This window comes from Callionymus lyra, chromosome 14 (genome assembly GCF_982586985.1).
Source record: "Callionymus lyra chromosome 14, fCalLyr1.hap1.1, whole genome shotgun sequence".
Classification (NCBI taxonomy): domain Eukaryota; kingdom Metazoa; phylum Chordata; class Actinopteri; order Syngnathiformes; family Callionymidae; genus Callionymus; species Callionymus lyra.
Window position 1 is genome coordinate 5,239,670 of NC_141831.1, and position 18,090 is coordinate 5,257,759.

Consider the following 18,090-nt stretch of genomic DNA (forward strand, 5'->3'; position numbering starts at 1 on the left):
GTTCTTGTTCGCGAGTGGATGGTTTACGTCGCCGCGGTGACTCGTCCGTGTCTGTATCATGAGCCGCAGGTTCGAGCCTCGCTCGCCGTCGTCGCCTGCAACTGTCCATCTTTTCTTTTTTTTTAAATAAAAGTCTTGAAACTCGGGTGTTTTTCGAGCGTTTTTCACGTCATGTGATCGTAACGAACGCTCAAATTGCTTCAGACAATGGTTCGATTCTGCGAGTCCTGGGACGGCGAGCGGGTCACGAGGGCGAGAGGGTCACGGGAGACGCCGCATGCATCCAATCAAGAGGCTCGAACGACACATGACAGACGCAGAAATGGTGGATATGTTGCTTTTAATTTGAGCAGCGGTTGAAGGTTCGGATCCTCGATCAGTTTAGGATCCGTGGAACTTCTGACAGATTCTCATTTGCAACAGTTGGTCTTCCTGGTGGTTCTTCGCCCGTCAAGTCTCTTCTCTGTGATCCCTGAGGAGAAACATCCGTGAGGATCGTTTTCACATCTTTATGACAGAGTCGATAGTAAAACTATTTTTAAACATTTTATTTTCTTATAACCCGTAATTTAACTCAAGTTTTTTCCTTGTTGATCATTTAAAACTTTTCTTTTGTCTTTTGATATTTACTTTTACATTTTCACAAGATTTTTTATTTTCTACTTTTTCTTGTTTTTTCCCTTTGAATTTCCCTCAGATTTGCTAACATAATCTAGCTAATATATGAGCTAGCAAGCTACTGTAGCTGATATATGAGCTAACAAGCTACTGTAGCTAATATATGAGCTAGCAAGCTACTGTAGCTAATATATGAGCCAGCAAGCTATTGTAGCTAATATATGAGCTAGCAAGCTACTGTAGCTAATATATGAGCTAGTAAGCTATTGTAGATAATATATGAACTAGTAAGCTTTTGTAGCCAATATATGAGCTAGCAAGCTATTGTAGCTAATATATGAGCTAGTAAGCTATTGTAGCTAATATATGAACTAGCAAACTATTGTAGCTAATATATGAGCTAGTAAGCTATTGTAGCTAATATATGAGCTAGCAAGCTACTGTAGCTAATATATGAGCTAGCAAGCTATTGTAGCTAATATATGAGCTAGCATCTATTGTAGCTAATATATGAGCTAGCAAGCTATTGTAGCTGATATATGAGCTAGTAAGCTATTGTAGCTAATATATGAACTAGCAAACTATTGTAGCTAATATATGAGCTAGTAAGCTATTGTAGCTAATATATGAGCTAGCAAGCTACTGTAGCTAATATATGAGCTAGTAAGCTATTGTAGCTAATATATGAACTAGCAAACTATTGTAGCTAATATATGAGCTAGTAAGCTATTGTAGCTAATATATGAGCTAGCAAGCTACTGTAGCTAATATATGAGCTAGCAAGCTATTGTAGCTAATATATGAGCTAGCATCTATTGTAGCTAATATATGAGCTAGCAAGCTATTTTAGCTGATATATGAGCTAGCAAGCTATTGTAGCTAATATATGAGCTAGCAAGCTACCGTAGCTAATTTATGAGCTAGCAAGCTATTGTAGCTAATATATGCGCTAGCATCTATTGTAGCTAATATATGAGCTAACATCTATTGTAGCTAATATATGAGCTAGCATCTATTGTAGCTAATGTATGAGCTAACATCTATTGTAGCTAATATATGAGCTAGCATCTATTGTAGCTAATGTATGAGCTAACATCAATTGTAGCTTATATATGAGCTAGCATCTATTGTAGCTAATGTATGAGCTAACATCTATTGTAGCTAATATATGAGCTAGCATCTATTGTAGCTAATATATGAGCTAGCATCTATTGTAGCTAATGTATGAGCTAACATCTATTGTAGCTAATATATGAGCTAGCATCTATTGTAAGTAAGTAAGTACATAATTTACCAGGGTCACAAAGTGCTTAAACAATCGAGTCATAAAACTATAAATAAGTTTGTCTCCATTTTGTGTCCAAAATTATACTTTTTTTAAACATTTTATTGTCTTATAACCCGTAATTAAACACTTGCTTTTTTCTTTTTAATCATTTAAAACTTAGATTTTAAATCTTTTATTTTATCTTTTGATATTTACTTTTACATTTTCTACTTTTTCTTGCTATTTCTCTCTGAAAACCAAAGCTGTTTGAAACTCTGAGATCAATAAAGTATCAATAAAGTATCATTAAAGTATCAATAAAGTATCAATAAAGTATCATTAAAGTATCATTAAAGTATCAATAAAGTATCAATAAAGTATCAACAAATAACCTTAAATTGATTAAGTGTTTAAATTTAAAACCAGCTTCTGGTCAAACGTTGGTCAGAAACAGTTCAAGTCCTTCATTCTGCTGGTGGACCTCCTGCCGGACACGTGTCTCCACTCATGACAGTCCACGTCCAGCACATTAGTCCAGAACTCACTGATGACGTCGCCCAAGTGTCTCGACCCGGTTTTCTCCAGCTCGGACAGAACATTGGCCTCGAAGGTCAGGGAGGCCATGCGGAGGAAGAAGTCCTTGATGCCGTCTCCTGCAGGGGGGGGGGGTGTTCAGGGGGGTCAAGAGAGGGGGGGCATTTTCAGGTGGGTCATTGGGGGGCATTAGTGGGACGGACCTGACTTGGCGGACACGGCCCAGTACTCAGCCTGGATCTCCTCCGACAGCCTCATGGCCTCCTGTTCCACCCGGACCAGCTGCTCTGGAGACTGAGAACAAACACACATGACTTCCACAGACTCACATAGACTCACACGGACTTACACTGACTCACATAGACTCACACAGACTCACACTGACTCCCACAGACTCACACAGACCCACACGGAATCACAGACTCACACTGACTCACACGGACTCACACGGACTCACACGGACTCACACTGACTCACACTGACTCCCACAGACTCACACAGACCCACACGGAATCACACTGACTCCCACGGACTCACACAGACTCACACGGACTCACACAGACTCACACAGACTCACACGGACTCACACTGACTCCCGTAGACTCACACAGACCCACACGGAATCACACTGACTCCCACGGACTCACACAGACTCACACTGACTCACACGGACTCACACGGACTCACACGGACTCACACTGACTCACACGGACTCACACGGACTCACACGGATTCACACTGACTCACACTGACTCCCACAGACTCACACAGACCCACACGGAATCACACTGACTCCCACGGACTCACACAGACTCACACTGACTCCCACGGACTCACACGGACTCACACAGACTCACACGGACTCACACTGACTCCCGTAGACTCACACAGACCCACACGGAATCACACTGACTCCCACGGACTCACACAGACTCACACTGACTCACACTGACTCACACGGACTCACACGGACTCACACAGACTCACACGGACTCACACTGACTCACACTGACTCACACGGACTCACACGGACTCACACTGAGGTCCTTCTTGGTTCCGACCAGAAACAGCAGAACACTGGACGGGTCGTTCTCCTTCATAGCGTCCTCCAGCCACTGCCTGCACACAAACATGGTGGTCACTGAAGTTACACAACAACTACACAACTTTCACCTCTTTGTTGTGAGTATATTAAGGAACACTTGACTGGACTCAGAATCTGAGACAATAAAAATTATAACAATAATAATAAAGTGAGCTAGCATCTATTGTAGCTAATATATGAGCTAACATCTATTGTAGCTAATATATGAGCTAACATCTGCTATATAAATAGAGATTATTATTATTATTATTATTATTATTATTGTAGCTAATATAAGCTAGCATCTATTGTAACCTATATAGCCTAGCATATATTGTAACTTATATAGGCTACCATCTATTGTAGCTAATATAAGCTAGCATCTATTGTAGCTAATATATGAGCTAGCATCTATTGTAGCTAATATATAAGCTAGCATCTATTGTAGCTAATATATGAGCTAGCATATATTGTAGCTAATATATGAGCTAGCATCTGTTGTAGCTAATATATGAGCTAGCATCTATTGTAGCTAATATATGAGTTAGAATCTATTGTAGCTAATATATGAGCTAGCATCTATTGTAGCTAATATATGAGCTAGCATCTGTTGTAGCTAATATATGAGCTAGCATCTATTGTAGCTAATATATGAGCTAGCATCTATTGTAGCTAATATATGAGCTAGCATCTATTGTAGCTAATATATGAGCTAGCATCTATTGTAGCTAATATATAAGCTAGCATCTATTGTAGCTAATATATGAGCTAGCATCTATTGTAGCTAATATATGAGCTAGCATCTGTTGTAGCTAATATATGAGCTAGCATCTATTGTAGCTAATATATGAGCTAGCATCTGTTGTAGCTAATATATGAGCTAGCATATATTGTAGCTAATATATGAGTTAGAATCTATTGTAGCTAATATATGAGCTAGCATCTATTGTAGCTAATATATAAGCTAGCATCTATTGTAGCTAATATATGAGCTAGCGTGTCAGGAATGTCAACTCATAGTTAGCAAGTAACACATTGTGTTAAAGTTGTTCTGGTCGATACGGTGAGTTTTCTTAATGATTTTTCTATTAAACTAACGCCTTATTTATAGTCAAGATACATATTTTTCAGACAAATGAAAGTCTGTGAAATAAAAATGTTAGGTTTCCAGTGTCATGTTTAGCATGTTTAGCTAAAGTTAGCTACTGAGCTATCACAAATGTCTACGTCATTATTCGTCTTTAAAAGTTATTTCCACGTTTTTCTTTCATTCAAAAAGTGCACACGTGTGGTTAATACACAGATAAAAGTATTCCTATTTTATTCAAAACTATTAACTATTCAAAATAGAATAAAAACGTTTATGTCATGTGTAGCAAGTTTAGCTAAAGTTAGCTAGTGAGCCATCGCAAATATCTACTTCATAATTCATCTATAAAAGGCGGCTCCACGTTTTGTTTTTTTTCTTTCATTTTAAAAGTACACATTTATGGGTAATACATAGATATAGATCTTCCAAACAAATTAAAAAATATAATTAAAACGTTTAGCTTGGAATGTCATGTGTAGCATGTTTGGCTAAAGTTAGCTATTGAGCTATCACAGATAGAAACTTCCTCGTTTCTCTTTCACAGATGGCTTCATGGTTTTGCTTTACATTCAAAAGTACACATGTGTGGTTAATATACAGATAAAAGTATTCCAAACAATTTAAAATAGAATAAAAACGTTTATGTCACGTGTAGCAAGTTTAGCTAAAGTTAGCTACTGAGACAAATATCTACTTCATAATTCATCTTTAAATGGCGGCTCCACATTTTGTTGTTTCTTTCATTTTAAAAGTACACATTTGTGGTTAATACATGGATAAAGATCTTCCAAACAAATTAAAAAATAGAATAAAAACGTTTAGCTTGTGTAGCATGTTTGGCTAAAGTTAGCTATTGAGCTATCACAAATAGAAACGTCCTTATTTCTCTTTTACAGGTGGCTTCATGTTGTTGTTTTTTTTACATTTAAAAGTATATATTTGTGTAATATATACTGATATAGATATAGGTATTCCAAACAAATAAAAAAAAGCTACATATATGTGGTTAAGGTGTGAATACTTCCATACCTGGCGTGAACCAGAGAGCCAGCACTGCTCAAGTCAAACACCACGACGATGGCTGGAGGATAAAAAAAAGAGTAAGAACGAGAAACATTGACTTTCAAATACTTGAATCCACCTTGAGCTCCTCTGTAGTACGTGGAGGCGATGCACTTGAACCTCTCCTGACCTGCCGTGTCCCACCTGAAGACCACAAATATCGTCTTCTATGTGTCACGTGTTCAACAAGAAGATCAAATATATATAAAATGTCTCTTTTCCTGATGAACCGGAATGTTTTCGGTGAAAGTACTCACAGCTGTAAACTGAAAGGAACCCCTAAGACCTCGAAGCGTTCCATCTCGAAGTCCACGCCGATGGTGGCCTTGTAGTTCTTGTCGAACGCGCCCCGGCAGAACCTTCGACGAAAAAAACACCACGTATCGAACAATCGTGACCAACATGTCAACTCGCGACTCTTGACTTGTATCACCTGCTTATCAAACATGTTTTCCCGACGGCGACGTCTCCGACGACGATGACTTTGGCCACGTTTAAGCTGAAAAAGATCATGAACTTTAAAACCACGTTAATCACATTGTTTTGTTTTTCTACTCAGATATATGACGTTATTTAAATGTTTAATGATTGTCATTATCTTCACAGTTCACGTCGGAGTTAACTGTGCGTCCGAGATGAAGGGTTGGGTTTCGTACTCGCACCTGTCGGAGTCCGACTTCGGGAGTTGACACGCCGCCTTCACCTGAGGGTGGAAGCTGTCTTTGGTGTGCAGCGCCGCGCTGGGACTGAAGCACTGGAACAGCAAAAAGCAAAAGTAAAAGTTGAGCAGAAATGTAGATAATCAGTGATAATAGACCAGAATAGTATTAACTTCTTAAAATAACCTTGTTTACACGAGGGGTTTTTAGAACATATAGATATATATATCACAATATTTGTATTCCAAAATACTGTCTCAAACTTCAACAGCACTGTATCGATTACATTTTTTAGTATTATTATTGTTCGTTAATAGTTTACAGTTCAATTTAGTGTATTTAAAATTAAATAGTTCCATTTGTTTTTATTCACAATTATGATGTAAATAAAACACAGCTTTCCTTTTTTTTGTTGTTGTTGCAATTAAACATCCTAGCTGTCCTCTGCAGCTAAAGTAACAACGAAATTCTGTGTGATCCTGACTGAGGACGAGAGGATACAGTGCCTCCAGCAGCTTTTAAAGCTGAGGTTTGGACATAATTTGGTTTGAAAACAAATGAAAGCAGTTACGACTTCGTCAAGAGTCATGTGGTCTGTAAATACTACAACACCAGAGTCAAGTACTGGACAATACTACACATATATACTTGTTACTACACTATCACAACACCAGAGTCAAGTACTGGACAATACTACACATATATACTTTTTTACTACACTATCACAACACCAGAGTCAAGTACTGGACAATACTACGCATATATACTTTTTTACCACACTATCAAAACACCAGAGTCCAGTACTGGACAATACTACACATATATCCTTGTTACTACAGTATCACAACACCAGAGTCAAGTACTGGACAATACTACATATATATACTTGTTACTACACTATCACAACACCAGAGTCAAGTACTAGACAATACTACACATATATCCTTGTTACTACAGTATCACAACACCAGAGTCAAGTACTGGACAATACTACATATATATACTTGTTACTACACTATCACAACACCAGAGTCAAGTACTGGACAATACTACACATATATCCTTGTTACTACACTATCACAACACCAGAGTCAAGTACTCGACAATACTACACATATATCCTTGTTACTACACTATCACAAAACCAGAGTCAAGTAGTACACATATATACTTGTTACTACACTACGCTATATATACTTGTTACTAACTACTATCATATTGTTGTCCTGGATCATATCCCTAGATTCGTTCCGATACACACCCCTACTTTTCAAGACACCAGACAAGTAATTATATTACGTGTGCGTGTGTGTGTGTGTGTGTGTGTGTGTGTGTGTGTGTGTGTGTGTGTGTGTGTGTGTGTGTGTGTGTGTGTGTGTGTGTGTGTGTGTGTGTGTGTGTGTGTGTGGCTCTAACCTTTGGGAGTTGTGTAATGATTCGATCCTTCTTCACAGGTGGCAACATAGTGAATTAAAGTACACACTCTGTCGCACACACACTTATGAACGAGCAGTTTCAGCCTCTTGGACACAGAGAAACATAATATCCGCTGAATAAACCGTCATGTGTTCTGACCTGAAGTTGAAGATAAAACAACATCAATCAAACAAAACTTTTTTAAAAACGCATTTTAGGAAGAGTTGTTAAAGTTAATTTTATTAATGTTAGACAAAGTTGCTTCTCATGTAAATCTTGTCTGATTGTAAAAAAAAGAAATAGTTTCTTACCTGGAGCTCGTGTGAAAATGTTGCAGAAACCTTTTTTTTTAAATCTCCGCAGATGTGATCGATGTCAAGTTGAGAGAGTCGAGAGTGGAAGTCCCGGGACGTCCTGAACACACACACACACACACACACACACACACACACACACACACACACACACACACTCGCACACACACATCTCTGGTAATTACTGACCGTGTGCTGCGAAACAGCGACACCACGAGGCTGAGGTTAGTGTCGCAAGTCAAATTCAAAATGATAAGGTAAGGTAAGGTAAAACTTTATTGATCCCTCAGGAGATTACAGAGATTGTAAGTAAGTAAGTCATTTATATTTATATTTTTATTTATATTTATATGTATAGAGCGCTTTTCTAGACCAGGGTCACAAAGAGCCAACAGTTCAAATATTTCTGGAATATATATTTCTGTAATATATTACAAGCTATTGGTGTATGTATTGCAAAGAAAATTACTTTATTTAGATGGTTCATGTGAAATAACATTTCATTTATATGGATGTTTGCAGGTTAAAATGCATATAAAGTTCTTAATGGTTTAAGTGGTTCACCTGTTGTCAAGGGGAGCCAAATAGTTGTTTTTTGCCACATTTTATGCTCTCTTACTTTAATTATAATAATAATAATAATAATAATAATAATACATTTAATTCAAAAGCACCCCTCAGAGCGCTCAAGGTTGCTTCACAGATACCAAAGAAAGTAAGTAAGTAAGTAAATTATATTTCAAGAGCGCTTTTCCGGACCGCTTAAACAATCAAATAATACTCAATAAAGTATATACTTAAAAGATCAAGATCTTGTAAATCAAGGAAAAGCCTGCAAGAATTAAAATGTCTTAAGATTTTTCTTGAGGCAATAAAATCACAAAAATACATTGATTTACTTTTAAGTTAACAACAAGGAACAAAATAATAGTGAACTGTTTTCTTTTTTTACTGTGTTGTTGGAGGATGAGGATAGTATCGATCTTTTGCTTTGTCAACTACAAACCTACAGTTATTATTGCCATTACTACTATTATTATAATTCTTACACCTAATTATTTTTATTTTCTACCACTTGTTTGTTCCCTTATCAGTAGCTTTTCGCAGCTACTTTGGGTGGGACTTGAGCAACACTCTGAACAGGTATAATTTTATTTTATTTGGTCTGTTTTTATTCAACCGTCTGTATAAACACATCATGTGTCTGAAGTTTTGGTCTCATTAAGGCTCATAAAGAGGTAAGAAACACGATTTAGGATGTTATATTTGTCCTGAGAATCTTCTGGCTTATAAAAGTACAATTTTAACTAATAATATCTTTCTCTCTGTGGATTGATTCAGTTCAAGGCTGTGACTCGAAGCTGCCACTTGGTCACACATTTTTGTGGTGAACTTCTGTGACAACATGACTCTGCTGTTGAGACTCTTTATGAGCTGATGTCGTTCTTCGTACTTTAACAGAAGATTGGTGAATATTTTACCAACATCGTAGATTAGATTATATTTATACCTAATATGATATCATAAAATATCTTCACATGTATAGCAGCATTCATAAAATACATGTATTAACGTCCGAAAGAGACACAATACAAAAATAAGTTATTGTGCAAAAAACAAAGAGTGAACAATTTAAAAATAAATCTATAAATAGCATCAATGAAAGACAATAAATTATCTAATATTATTAGTCTACTGACTCTTTCAAGAAACATCTCAAGACATTTTTATTATTTATACTTTTATTCGTGCAGGCTTTTCCTTGATTTTCTGGAACTCCTGTGTTGATCTCAGTATTATATTGACCTCTAAAGTATATATTTTATTGAATATTGTTTTGATTGTTTAAGCGCTTTGTGACTCTGGTCTGGAAAAGTGCTATATAAATAAATATTACTTACTTAAAGTCTTTATGAAACTGTAGTTCCGCTCCAATGCAGCAGGTGGTGCCAAAGCTCAAATATCAACACCTTCACTTCCGCCCTCTTCGCCTTTATAAACTTCCTCCGCACGTTTTCATTTCCTTTCTCGTCCAGACGCGCAGTCAGAAACAGTGACGATCGCTTCTCTCAGTGTGTCTGACGTTAAAGTTAAAACAAGTGTTTTTTTAACTTCAGTTATTCTGCTTTATCTGCTAGTTTTAAGTTAAACATGTTTCGGGGCGAAAGAGAAACGTTAACAGGCCTCAGTCGAACACGTGTCGAAGTCACGCATGTGCAGAAGCGAGACTCTCATCTGGACCTCGGTAAGTTACTTTATATACTCTTGTCTTCTCCATAAATACTTGATTTATTAAGTAATTTCTGCAAGTCAACCTTCCCATCAAATACTCGAATGGTTCTGACGTCCGCCATTGATTCATTTCAGGCTAGAACCACCAGGTACTTGTGACCAGGTGTGGGTCCAGTTCGCAGACAGAAGCAGTGACGCAGGTATTTAAAGTTTAATTTAAAGTCTCGTCTTCGTCTCTGTTGTGATGAAATCTAAACTTAAACAGCTGGAATTACCGTCAGATTGTTAGTGGTGATGATTAGTTTTCTGATGCAGATGCAAACGGTTTTATTGTCATTTATATTTTATTGTGACACGTGTTCAATGTATTGATGCGTCTCGTCTCCTGCAGGTTGTCGTGAAACTGTCCTCAGTTGATGGAGGTCTTGAGCTAAACTCTAGTCGTATCAGGTGATTATTCTTTTCTATATTCTTGTTTGTTACGTTTCTTGTTCTGTGATGAAATTCAAACTTAACAGCTGGAATTACCGTCAGATTGTTTAGTGTTGATGATGAGTTTTCTGAGCAAATCTAAATATTTTCTGTTTTCTGACTAGTTATAAATCAGATGTTCAAAGTGTTTCTTGTTTCACAGGAAGTGGGTCGTTTGTGCAAATGAGCTGAAGTCCTGTTCATCACCAACAAAAGATGTACAAAGTGAGTATTTAAAAAAAGTCTTCTCTCTGAGATGTTTGTTTATGATGAAACCTAAACTGATAAAGCTGGAATTACCGTCAGATTGTTAGTGGTGATCATTGGTTTTCTGAACAGATCTGATCGTTTCTCACCGTTGACTAGTTTTGAAGCAGAAATTGACATTTTCTTTCTTGTATCACAGGAAGTGCATCATAAATGAGCTGAAGTTAATTTAACTTGCAGACAAAACAAACCAACAACGTAAGTATTTCCATGTAAATAAAGTTTAATTTGCTACGTTTATGATGAAACCTAAACTGATAAAGCTGGAATTACCGTCAGATTGTTAGTGGTGATCATTGGTTTTCTGATCAAATGAAACTTTTTTATTTCTTTGACTAGTTTTATAGCACTTGTTTACATTTTCTTTTCTTGTATCACAGGAAATGGATCCTACGTGAGCTGGAGTCTTTATTAACCAACAAGATGTTCAAAGTGAGTATTTTAATGAAGAATAAAAGCTTGTGTTTCTGTCACATGATGAAATCTAAACTTAAACAGCTGGAATTACCGTCAGATTGTTAGTGGTGATGATTAGTTTTCTGAGCAGATGAAAACCAAGTTGTATTTTTATTCTGACGAGTGTTCAATGTATTGATGCGTCTCGTCTCTCGCAGGTTTTGTCGTGAAACTGTCCTGAGTTGATGGAACTTGTGTCGTATCAGGTGATTATTCTTTTTGGTTTGTTTCTAACGTTTCTTGTTCTGTGATGAAATTCAAACTTAACAGCTGGAATTACCGTCAGATTGTTTAGTGTTGATGATGAGTTTTCTGAGCAAATCTAAATGTGTTCCCTTTTTTTTTTCTAGTTTTAAATCAGATTTATAAAGTGTTTCTTGTTTCACAGGAAGTGGGTCTTTTGTGCAAATGAGCTGAAGTCCTGTTCATTATCAACAAAAGATGTACAAAGTGAGTATTTTAAAAAAAAATCTTCTCTGAGATGTTTGTTTATGATGAAACCTAAACTGATAAAGCTGGAATTACCGTCAGATTGTTAGTGGTGATCATTGGTTTTCTGAACAGATCTGATCGTTTCTCATCGTTGACTAGTTTTAAAGCAGAAATTGACATTTTCTTTTCCTCACAGGAAGTGCATCATAAATGAGCTGAAGTTCATCTAACTTGCAGACAAAACAAACCAACAACGTAAGTATTTCCATGAAAATAATGTGTTTTGTTTGCTACGTTAATGATGAAACTTAAACTGATAAAGCTGGAATTACCGTCAGATTGTTCAGTGGTGATCATTGGTTTTCTGAATAAATGAACATTTTGATAAAGTTTTAAATTGTCAATAAACCATTAGTAATAACATTTCCTTCAACAGGAATCCTGGAGTTGTTTGGATCTTGGAATTCATGGATTCAGTCCAGAGTTGCTGTGATTTCATTTTCCATTGAATAAACTTTTAAAAGTATGAAATGCCTTCGTTGCTCATTTGTGACAATAATCGAGTCCATCCCAGAGACACTGGAGAGGAAAACTTTCAAAGGTTTGGTCTGACACCAGACGACGGGCTTAAAGTCATCAGCAGAACATGTTTGACCTTGAAGTATAATTAACAGTACCCTAGACAATACTCTAAATACCACAAGACATCTTAAATAAAATGGCTCCAAGTTTAATGTCATAAGTTACGGTGCATACAAGATCTTAAGCATTTAAGTTGCAAGACATTTGGGTTTAGTTTTTCCAATTAGACAGCAATTCATAAATGAGGACAAATGGAACCAGATGATACAATCCAAGTCTAAAGATAAAGCCCATAGATCAAAGATGAACATACTTTCGTTCCATTCCTGCCCCCAAACTCAGAATTTAACAATCTAACACATGGATTGAATGAGTCCTTGAGTCTATTAGTGTTGCATCTGCTTCTCTGCTCACCGACTGTGCTGAGAGGATGATGTCATCATCCATGATGGATGGTAGTTCAGTGATCTCTCAGCAACTGTCACCAGTGAGTCCAGCTTCATTCCCACCACAGATGAACCTGTCCAACCTGTTGACTCCTTGGACAAATTTGATGCAATATTAAAGTTTGTGGGCGTAACTTTGATTTGAGATCACACCACTTGCTTTTGAAGCTCTTTGTTCCCGTCGCCTCTTTCATTCCATCAGCCTGGTTTCTTCAGAGCTTTAATAACCTTTGTTCTGCACCATTGTTTCCAGGGCCTCCCTGTTTATGTGACAGTATGTCAATGACTTTAAATGTGGGCCTTCATAAGTCAACATCTCACACCAAGGGAAAAATCCATATTTAGTTGTCATTGTATACAGCAAAAACACTATCAACACATACACTTGACAAGTATCTACTCTTTGATACTATTTAAAAATGCAAGCGTATGTTTATGCTGTAAATGTTTTTTGTAGTTCTTTCTGCTCAATTCCAAGTTACAGTGAGGACAGTTTACTATATCTGACCTTCGTCTGTCTGGACTGAAGGTCATGCTCAGGGGCCTCGTGAACTAAGAAGTTCGTAGATCTTCCTCTAAATATATCCGTAAACTGAAATCCAGAAGAGCAAAAATATATTCGGATGTATGAATCTGTATGAATTTAGACACTTTTCCTTCGTTCATGCCAATCAACGTAGAATTCATGGAAGACTTGTTCGTCCCTTTCTCTCATTTACATATTCAAATAATATTTAAATGAGCCAGAGTCCGTGATTTTTCTCTCCACAATCAGAACAAACAAATGAAAACATGAATATAAACTGGATTAACAGTTTATATTCATTCATTCATTTATACATTTCTGACATGGATCACATACTAACTGTTATGTCTCGTGTGTCTTTTTTTGGTGTTTCCTGTTTTTATTTTGAAACCTGCTCCCTTCTGTGTCTGTGGGAGTTTCTTTTCTGGTCCCGCCCCCTGCTGATTGTTATTGTCTCCACTTGTCTTGTGTTCTCCTGCTGATTGTTATTGTCTCCACCTGTCTTGTGTTCTCCTGCTCCACAGCTGCCACTGATTGCTGGCAACCTTCTTATCTGCTCACTCTCCCTCAGTCTTTTTGGTTCATCTCACTCACTGTCCCATGTTTGTTTCACGTGTAAGACTCCTGTTTTGAGATTGTTTTGCCTTCCTGTTTTTTTTGACTCTGGTACGTTTTCTCGCCTTTGTGCCTGCCTGTGCCCCTGACCTGTTGGTTGTTTTTTCCTGGACTGCTCCTGATGATCCCTCTGCCAGCTCCTATAAATAAAACCGGTAACTTTGACAAACACTTTCTGCTCCTGGATTTCCTGACGGAACGAACCGACCACCGATGAACCCAGCGGAGAGTTCCTCCCTCAAGTCCAGCGCGACTTGTCATGAGGAACCCGTCCTCCCTCACCGAGCTGATGCACGGCATGGAGGCAATGGCCGCCCAGGATGTTTCCCAGCAGCAGACGCTGGGTCAGCAAGTGGCCACCATGGCGGCACAGATGCAAGCTCTGGGCGAACGGATGGATGTGTTCTCCGCCCAGTTCGTGCCCCCCCCGGGCCTGCCCTTGCTGCTGGGACTTCCACGACACCGGCTAACCTGTCGCCACTGCCTGGTGAGTCAGACACCGCCGTCGCCGCACCAGCGCACTCAAGTGCCCGCCCTTTTTCTCCGGTGAAATGAGTGGCTTCATTTCAGGCTAGAAAGACCAGATACCTGTGACCAGGTGTGGGTCCAGTTCGAAGACGGAAACATTCCTGCAGGTATTTAAAGTTTCATTTAAAGTCTCGTCTCTGTTGTGATGAAATCTAAACTTAAACAGCTGGAATTACCGTCAGATTGTTGGTGGTGATGATTAGTTTTCTGATGCAGATGCAAACAGTTTTATTGTTATTTATATTTTATTGTGACACATGTTCAATGTATTGATGCGTCTCGTCTCCTGCAGGTTGTCGTGAAACTGTCCTCAGTTGATGGAGGTCTTGAGCTAAACTCTAGTCGTATCAGGTGATTATTCTTTTCTATATTCTTGTTTGTAACATTTCTTGTTCTGTGATGAAATTCAAACTTAACAGCTGGAATTACCGTCAGATTGTTTAGTGTTGATGACGAGTTTTCTGAGCAAATCTAAATTATCTGAATTTTCTAACTAGTTTTAAATCAGATTTATAAAGTGTTTCTTGTTTCACAGGAAGTGGGTCGTTTGTGCAAATGAGCTGAAGTCCTGTTCATCTTCAAGATGTACAAAGTGAGTATTTAAAAAAAAAAAAGTCTCTGAGATGTTTGTTTATGATGAAACCTAAACTGATAAAGCTGGAATTACCGTCAGATTGTTAGTGGTGATGATTCGTTTTCTGAACAGATCTGATCGTTGACTAGTTTTGAAGCAGAAATTGACATTTTCTTTCTTGTATCACAGGAAGTGAATCATGAGCTGATGTTTATTTGACTTGCAGACAAGATGGGAAGTGCATCACAAATGAGCTGAAGTTCATTGGAATTGCCAGCAAAAATAACCAACAACGTGAGTATTTCCATGAAAATAAAGTGTTTTGTTTGCTACGTTAATGATGAAACTTAAACTGATAAAGCTGGAATTACCGTCAGATTGTTCAGTGGTGATCATTGGTTTTCTGAATAAATAAACATTTTGATAAAGTTTTAAGTTTACAATAAACCATTAGTAATAAAGTTTCAGTCAACAGGAATCCTGGAGTTGTTTGGATCTTGGAATTCATGGATTCAGTCCAGAGTTGCTGTGATTTCACTTTTCCTTCATTGAATAAACTTTTTAAAGTATGAAACGCCTTCATTGCTCATTTGTGACAATAATCGGGTCCATCCCAGAGACACTGGAGAGAAACTGTGTAGCCAAAGGTTTGGTCTGACACCAGACGACGGGCTTGAAGTCAATCAGCAGAACATGTTTGACCTTGAAGTATAGTTAACAGTACCCTAGACAATACTCTGAATACCCAGGACATCTTAAATAAGATACTGTTAATAAAATGGCTCCAAGTTTAATGTCATAAGTTACGATACGTACAAGATCTTAAGCATTTACGATGCAAGACATTTAGGTTTGTATTGTTTTTTCCAATTAGACAGCAATTCATAAAAATGAAATGAGGACAAGATGATACAATCTAAGTCTAAAGATAAAGACCATAGATCAAAGAAATAACATAGGATACAAAGATGAACATGATACTTTCACTCCACTCCTGCCCCCAAACTCAGAATGAAACAATCTAACACAAGGAATGAGTCCTTGAGTCTATTAGTGTTGCATCATGGGAGGAGCATTCGTGCTTCTCTGTTCACTGACGGTGCTGAGAGGATGACATCATCCATGATGGACAGTAGTTTGTCCAGTGATCTCCACAACTGTCACCAGTGAGTCCAGCTTCATTCCAACCACAGAGCCAGCCCTCCTGATCAACCTGTTGACACTCCTCTTGGACAAATTTGATGCAATATTAAAGTTTGTGGGTGTAACTTGCTTTTGAGGCTCTTTGTTCCCGTCGCCTCTTTCTTTCCTGCAGCCTGGTTTCTTCAGAGCTTTCATAACATGTTTGTGACAGTATGCCAATGACTTTAAATGTGGGCCTTCATAAGTCAACGTCCCACACCAACGGAAAAATCCATATTTAGGTGTCATTGCTCACCAGGTGTTCCTTACATTTAAGGGTGTTGCAGGAGCAGAAAATGTCTTTTATATACAGCAAAAACACTTTTTTTATCAACACAGACAAGTATCTACTCTTTGATACTATTTCAAAAATACAAGCGTATGTTTACGCTGTAAATGTTTTTTTTAGTTTCTGCTCAATTCCAAGCTACAGTGAGGACAGTTTACTCTATTTGACCTTTGTCTGTCTGGACTGAAGGTCATGCTCAGAGGCCTCGTGAACTAAGAAGTTCGTAGATCTTTTAAATATGTCCATAAGCTGAAATCCAGAAGATGACGCAGCACAAAAATATTCACATGTATGAATCTGTGCACGAACCGTACATCCCAATAAACGTAGAATTAATCGCAGACTTGTTCGTCCCTTTCCACGCCCTCATTTACATATGTAAATAATATTTAAATGAGAAACAACTGAACAAATGAAAACACGAATATAAACTGGATTAACAGTTTATATTCATTCATTTAAACATGTCTGACATGGATCACATACTTATGGTGTACATGTTTATTTTAAATACCCAGTTATTACCGCGAATACTTTATTTACAGACGATCAGGGGCTTATTTGAAACGTCCTAAAATGAGTTTAACAAGAATAAAAGTGTAAATCAGTAACTTAAAGAGTATTGATGATGAAGATGATGAAGATGATCTGATCGTGTTTCAATGTCGCAAATGCAACACACACGCGAGTTCTTATTACATTTATAAATAAAAACGTTTTGTGTACAAATGAACAAATCATGTGTATTTATATTAGTGTGTTTTTCAAAGAGATCGATCACGTGATCACAGCTTCAGCTGCTTTCATTCTGCAGCTTCGCTTTGATCAAACGTTGTTTCACAAAAATCGTCATGACTTTTGTTGACTTGAAGCATCAGACGTGAATTTATATATTTATATTTATATTATAAAAACAAGCTCATAATTCCTTTTTCTTTTCTGAATAACGTAAAATAGCGGATTAAAATATTCATTATAAAATGATCGATGTTGTCTTAATAAATGCAGATCATCAATTTGGTGAATGAGAACATATTAATAAGTTTAATAAGTTCAATACTGTGTGTAAGTGTGTGAAATACACGACCTACAGACCTTGAAACATATGGTCAAACCGAGTGATGTAGACTCGGGTGCTTCACAAACTGTGCTCATTTGACAGCTGTGTCTGGACAGTAGCAACAATGGAAATGTCATGTTTTTCTACGCCTCGATAATAGTGTTAGCTCTGAAAGACAGAGGACATTGAAAATAGCCATTTTAAGTGTTTTGTTACACAGTATACTATTAAGAAAACGTCAAATCAACAAACAGATATTTTACCTTTGTGCCTCACTGCTGAATATACCTGCATATGGTTGTTAACCATGTGACTTTCGCCTTTATATTTGCAAATATTCACCTCAGCGCTGTGTTCCTCCTTATTTGGAAACACACACCGTCTTA

General features: G+C 37.5%; 1 protein-coding gene, 1 long non-coding RNA gene and 12 other non-coding genes across 16 annotated transcripts; 13 read left to right on the forward strand and 1 right to left on the reverse strand.

Moving 5' to 3' along the window:
- Positions 1-287: 287 nt before the first annotated feature.
- Positions 288-8,089, reverse strand: rab34b (RAB34, member RAS oncogene family b). The gene is made up of 11 exons (XM_087806652.1): positions 8,042-8,089; positions 7,731-7,889; positions 6,318-6,409; positions 6,089-6,154; positions 5,913-6,014; positions 5,735-5,799; positions 5,623-5,674; positions 3,457-3,538; positions 2,623-2,713; positions 2,431-2,538; positions 288-472 (listed from the first exon to the last, which is right to left on the reverse strand). The coding sequence occupies exons 2-11, from the start codon at positions 7,776-7,778 to the stop codon at positions 411-413; spliced, it is 768 nt and encodes a 255-aa protein (XP_087662778.1). The 5' UTR covers positions 7,779-7,889; positions 8,042-8,089; the 3' UTR covers positions 288-410.
- Positions 8,090-10,087: 1,998 nt separating this feature from the next.
- LOC148065792 (uncharacterized) lies at positions 10,088-15,447 on the forward strand. Of its 3 annotated transcripts, XR_015713311.1 has the most exons (10): positions 10,088-10,289; positions 10,412-10,476; positions 10,668-10,726; positions 10,911-10,972; positions 11,154-11,212; positions 11,395-11,446; positions 11,629-11,676; positions 11,859-11,920; positions 12,099-12,157; positions 12,339-12,428. It is a non-coding gene; the product is annotated as an uncharacterized LOC148065792 (long non-coding RNA). The 3 variants fall into 3 exon arrangements; XR_015713310.1 differs by lacking the exons at positions 12,099-12,157; positions 12,339-12,428 and adding an exon at positions 15,413-15,447 and having other exon boundaries at positions 11,859-11,924; XR_015713312.1 differs by lacking the exons at positions 11,859-11,920; positions 12,099-12,157; positions 12,339-12,428 and adding an exon at positions 15,135-15,301.
- On the forward strand, positions 10,516-10,588 carry LOC148065793 (small nucleolar RNA SNORD65). The gene has a single exon (XR_015713357.1). It is a non-coding gene; the product is annotated as a small nucleolar RNA SNORD65 (small nucleolar RNA).
- On the forward strand, positions 10,770-10,842 carry LOC148065794 (small nucleolar RNA SNORD65). Its single transcript, XR_015713364.1, has one exon. It is a non-coding gene; the product is annotated as a small nucleolar RNA SNORD65 (small nucleolar RNA).
- Positions 11,012-11,084, forward strand: LOC148065795 (small nucleolar RNA SNORD65). The gene has a single exon (XR_015713359.1). It is a non-coding gene; the product is annotated as a small nucleolar RNA SNORD65 (small nucleolar RNA).
- Positions 11,252-11,324, forward strand: LOC148065796 (small nucleolar RNA SNORD65). Its single transcript, XR_015713363.1, has one exon. It is a non-coding gene; the product is annotated as a small nucleolar RNA SNORD65 (small nucleolar RNA).
- LOC148065797 (small nucleolar RNA SNORD65) lies at positions 11,487-11,559 on the forward strand. Its single transcript, XR_015713358.1, has one exon. It is a non-coding gene; the product is annotated as a small nucleolar RNA SNORD65 (small nucleolar RNA).
- Positions 11,716-11,788, forward strand: LOC148065798 (small nucleolar RNA SNORD65). The gene has a single exon (XR_015713365.1). It is a non-coding gene; the product is annotated as a small nucleolar RNA SNORD65 (small nucleolar RNA).
- On the forward strand, positions 11,960-12,032 carry LOC148065799 (small nucleolar RNA SNORD65). Its single transcript, XR_015713360.1, has one exon. It is a non-coding gene; the product is annotated as a small nucleolar RNA SNORD65 (small nucleolar RNA).
- Positions 12,199-12,272, forward strand: LOC148065800 (small nucleolar RNA SNORD65). Its single transcript, XR_015713355.1, has one exon. It is a non-coding gene; the product is annotated as a small nucleolar RNA SNORD65 (small nucleolar RNA).
- LOC148065801 (small nucleolar RNA SNORD65) lies at positions 14,740-14,812 on the forward strand. Its single transcript, XR_015713361.1, has one exon. It is a non-coding gene; the product is annotated as a small nucleolar RNA SNORD65 (small nucleolar RNA).
- LOC148065802 (small nucleolar RNA SNORD65) lies at positions 14,994-15,066 on the forward strand. The gene has a single exon (XR_015713367.1). It is a non-coding gene; the product is annotated as a small nucleolar RNA SNORD65 (small nucleolar RNA).
- Positions 15,231-15,303, forward strand: LOC148065803 (small nucleolar RNA SNORD65). The gene has a single exon (XR_015713366.1). It is a non-coding gene; the product is annotated as a small nucleolar RNA SNORD65 (small nucleolar RNA).
- A 61-nt stretch (positions 15,448-15,508) lies between the features above and the next one.
- LOC148065804 (small nucleolar RNA SNORD65) lies at positions 15,509-15,582 on the forward strand. Its single transcript, XR_015713356.1, has one exon. It is a non-coding gene; the product is annotated as a small nucleolar RNA SNORD65 (small nucleolar RNA).
- The last annotated feature ends 2,508 nt before the right edge of the window (positions 15,583-18,090 follow it).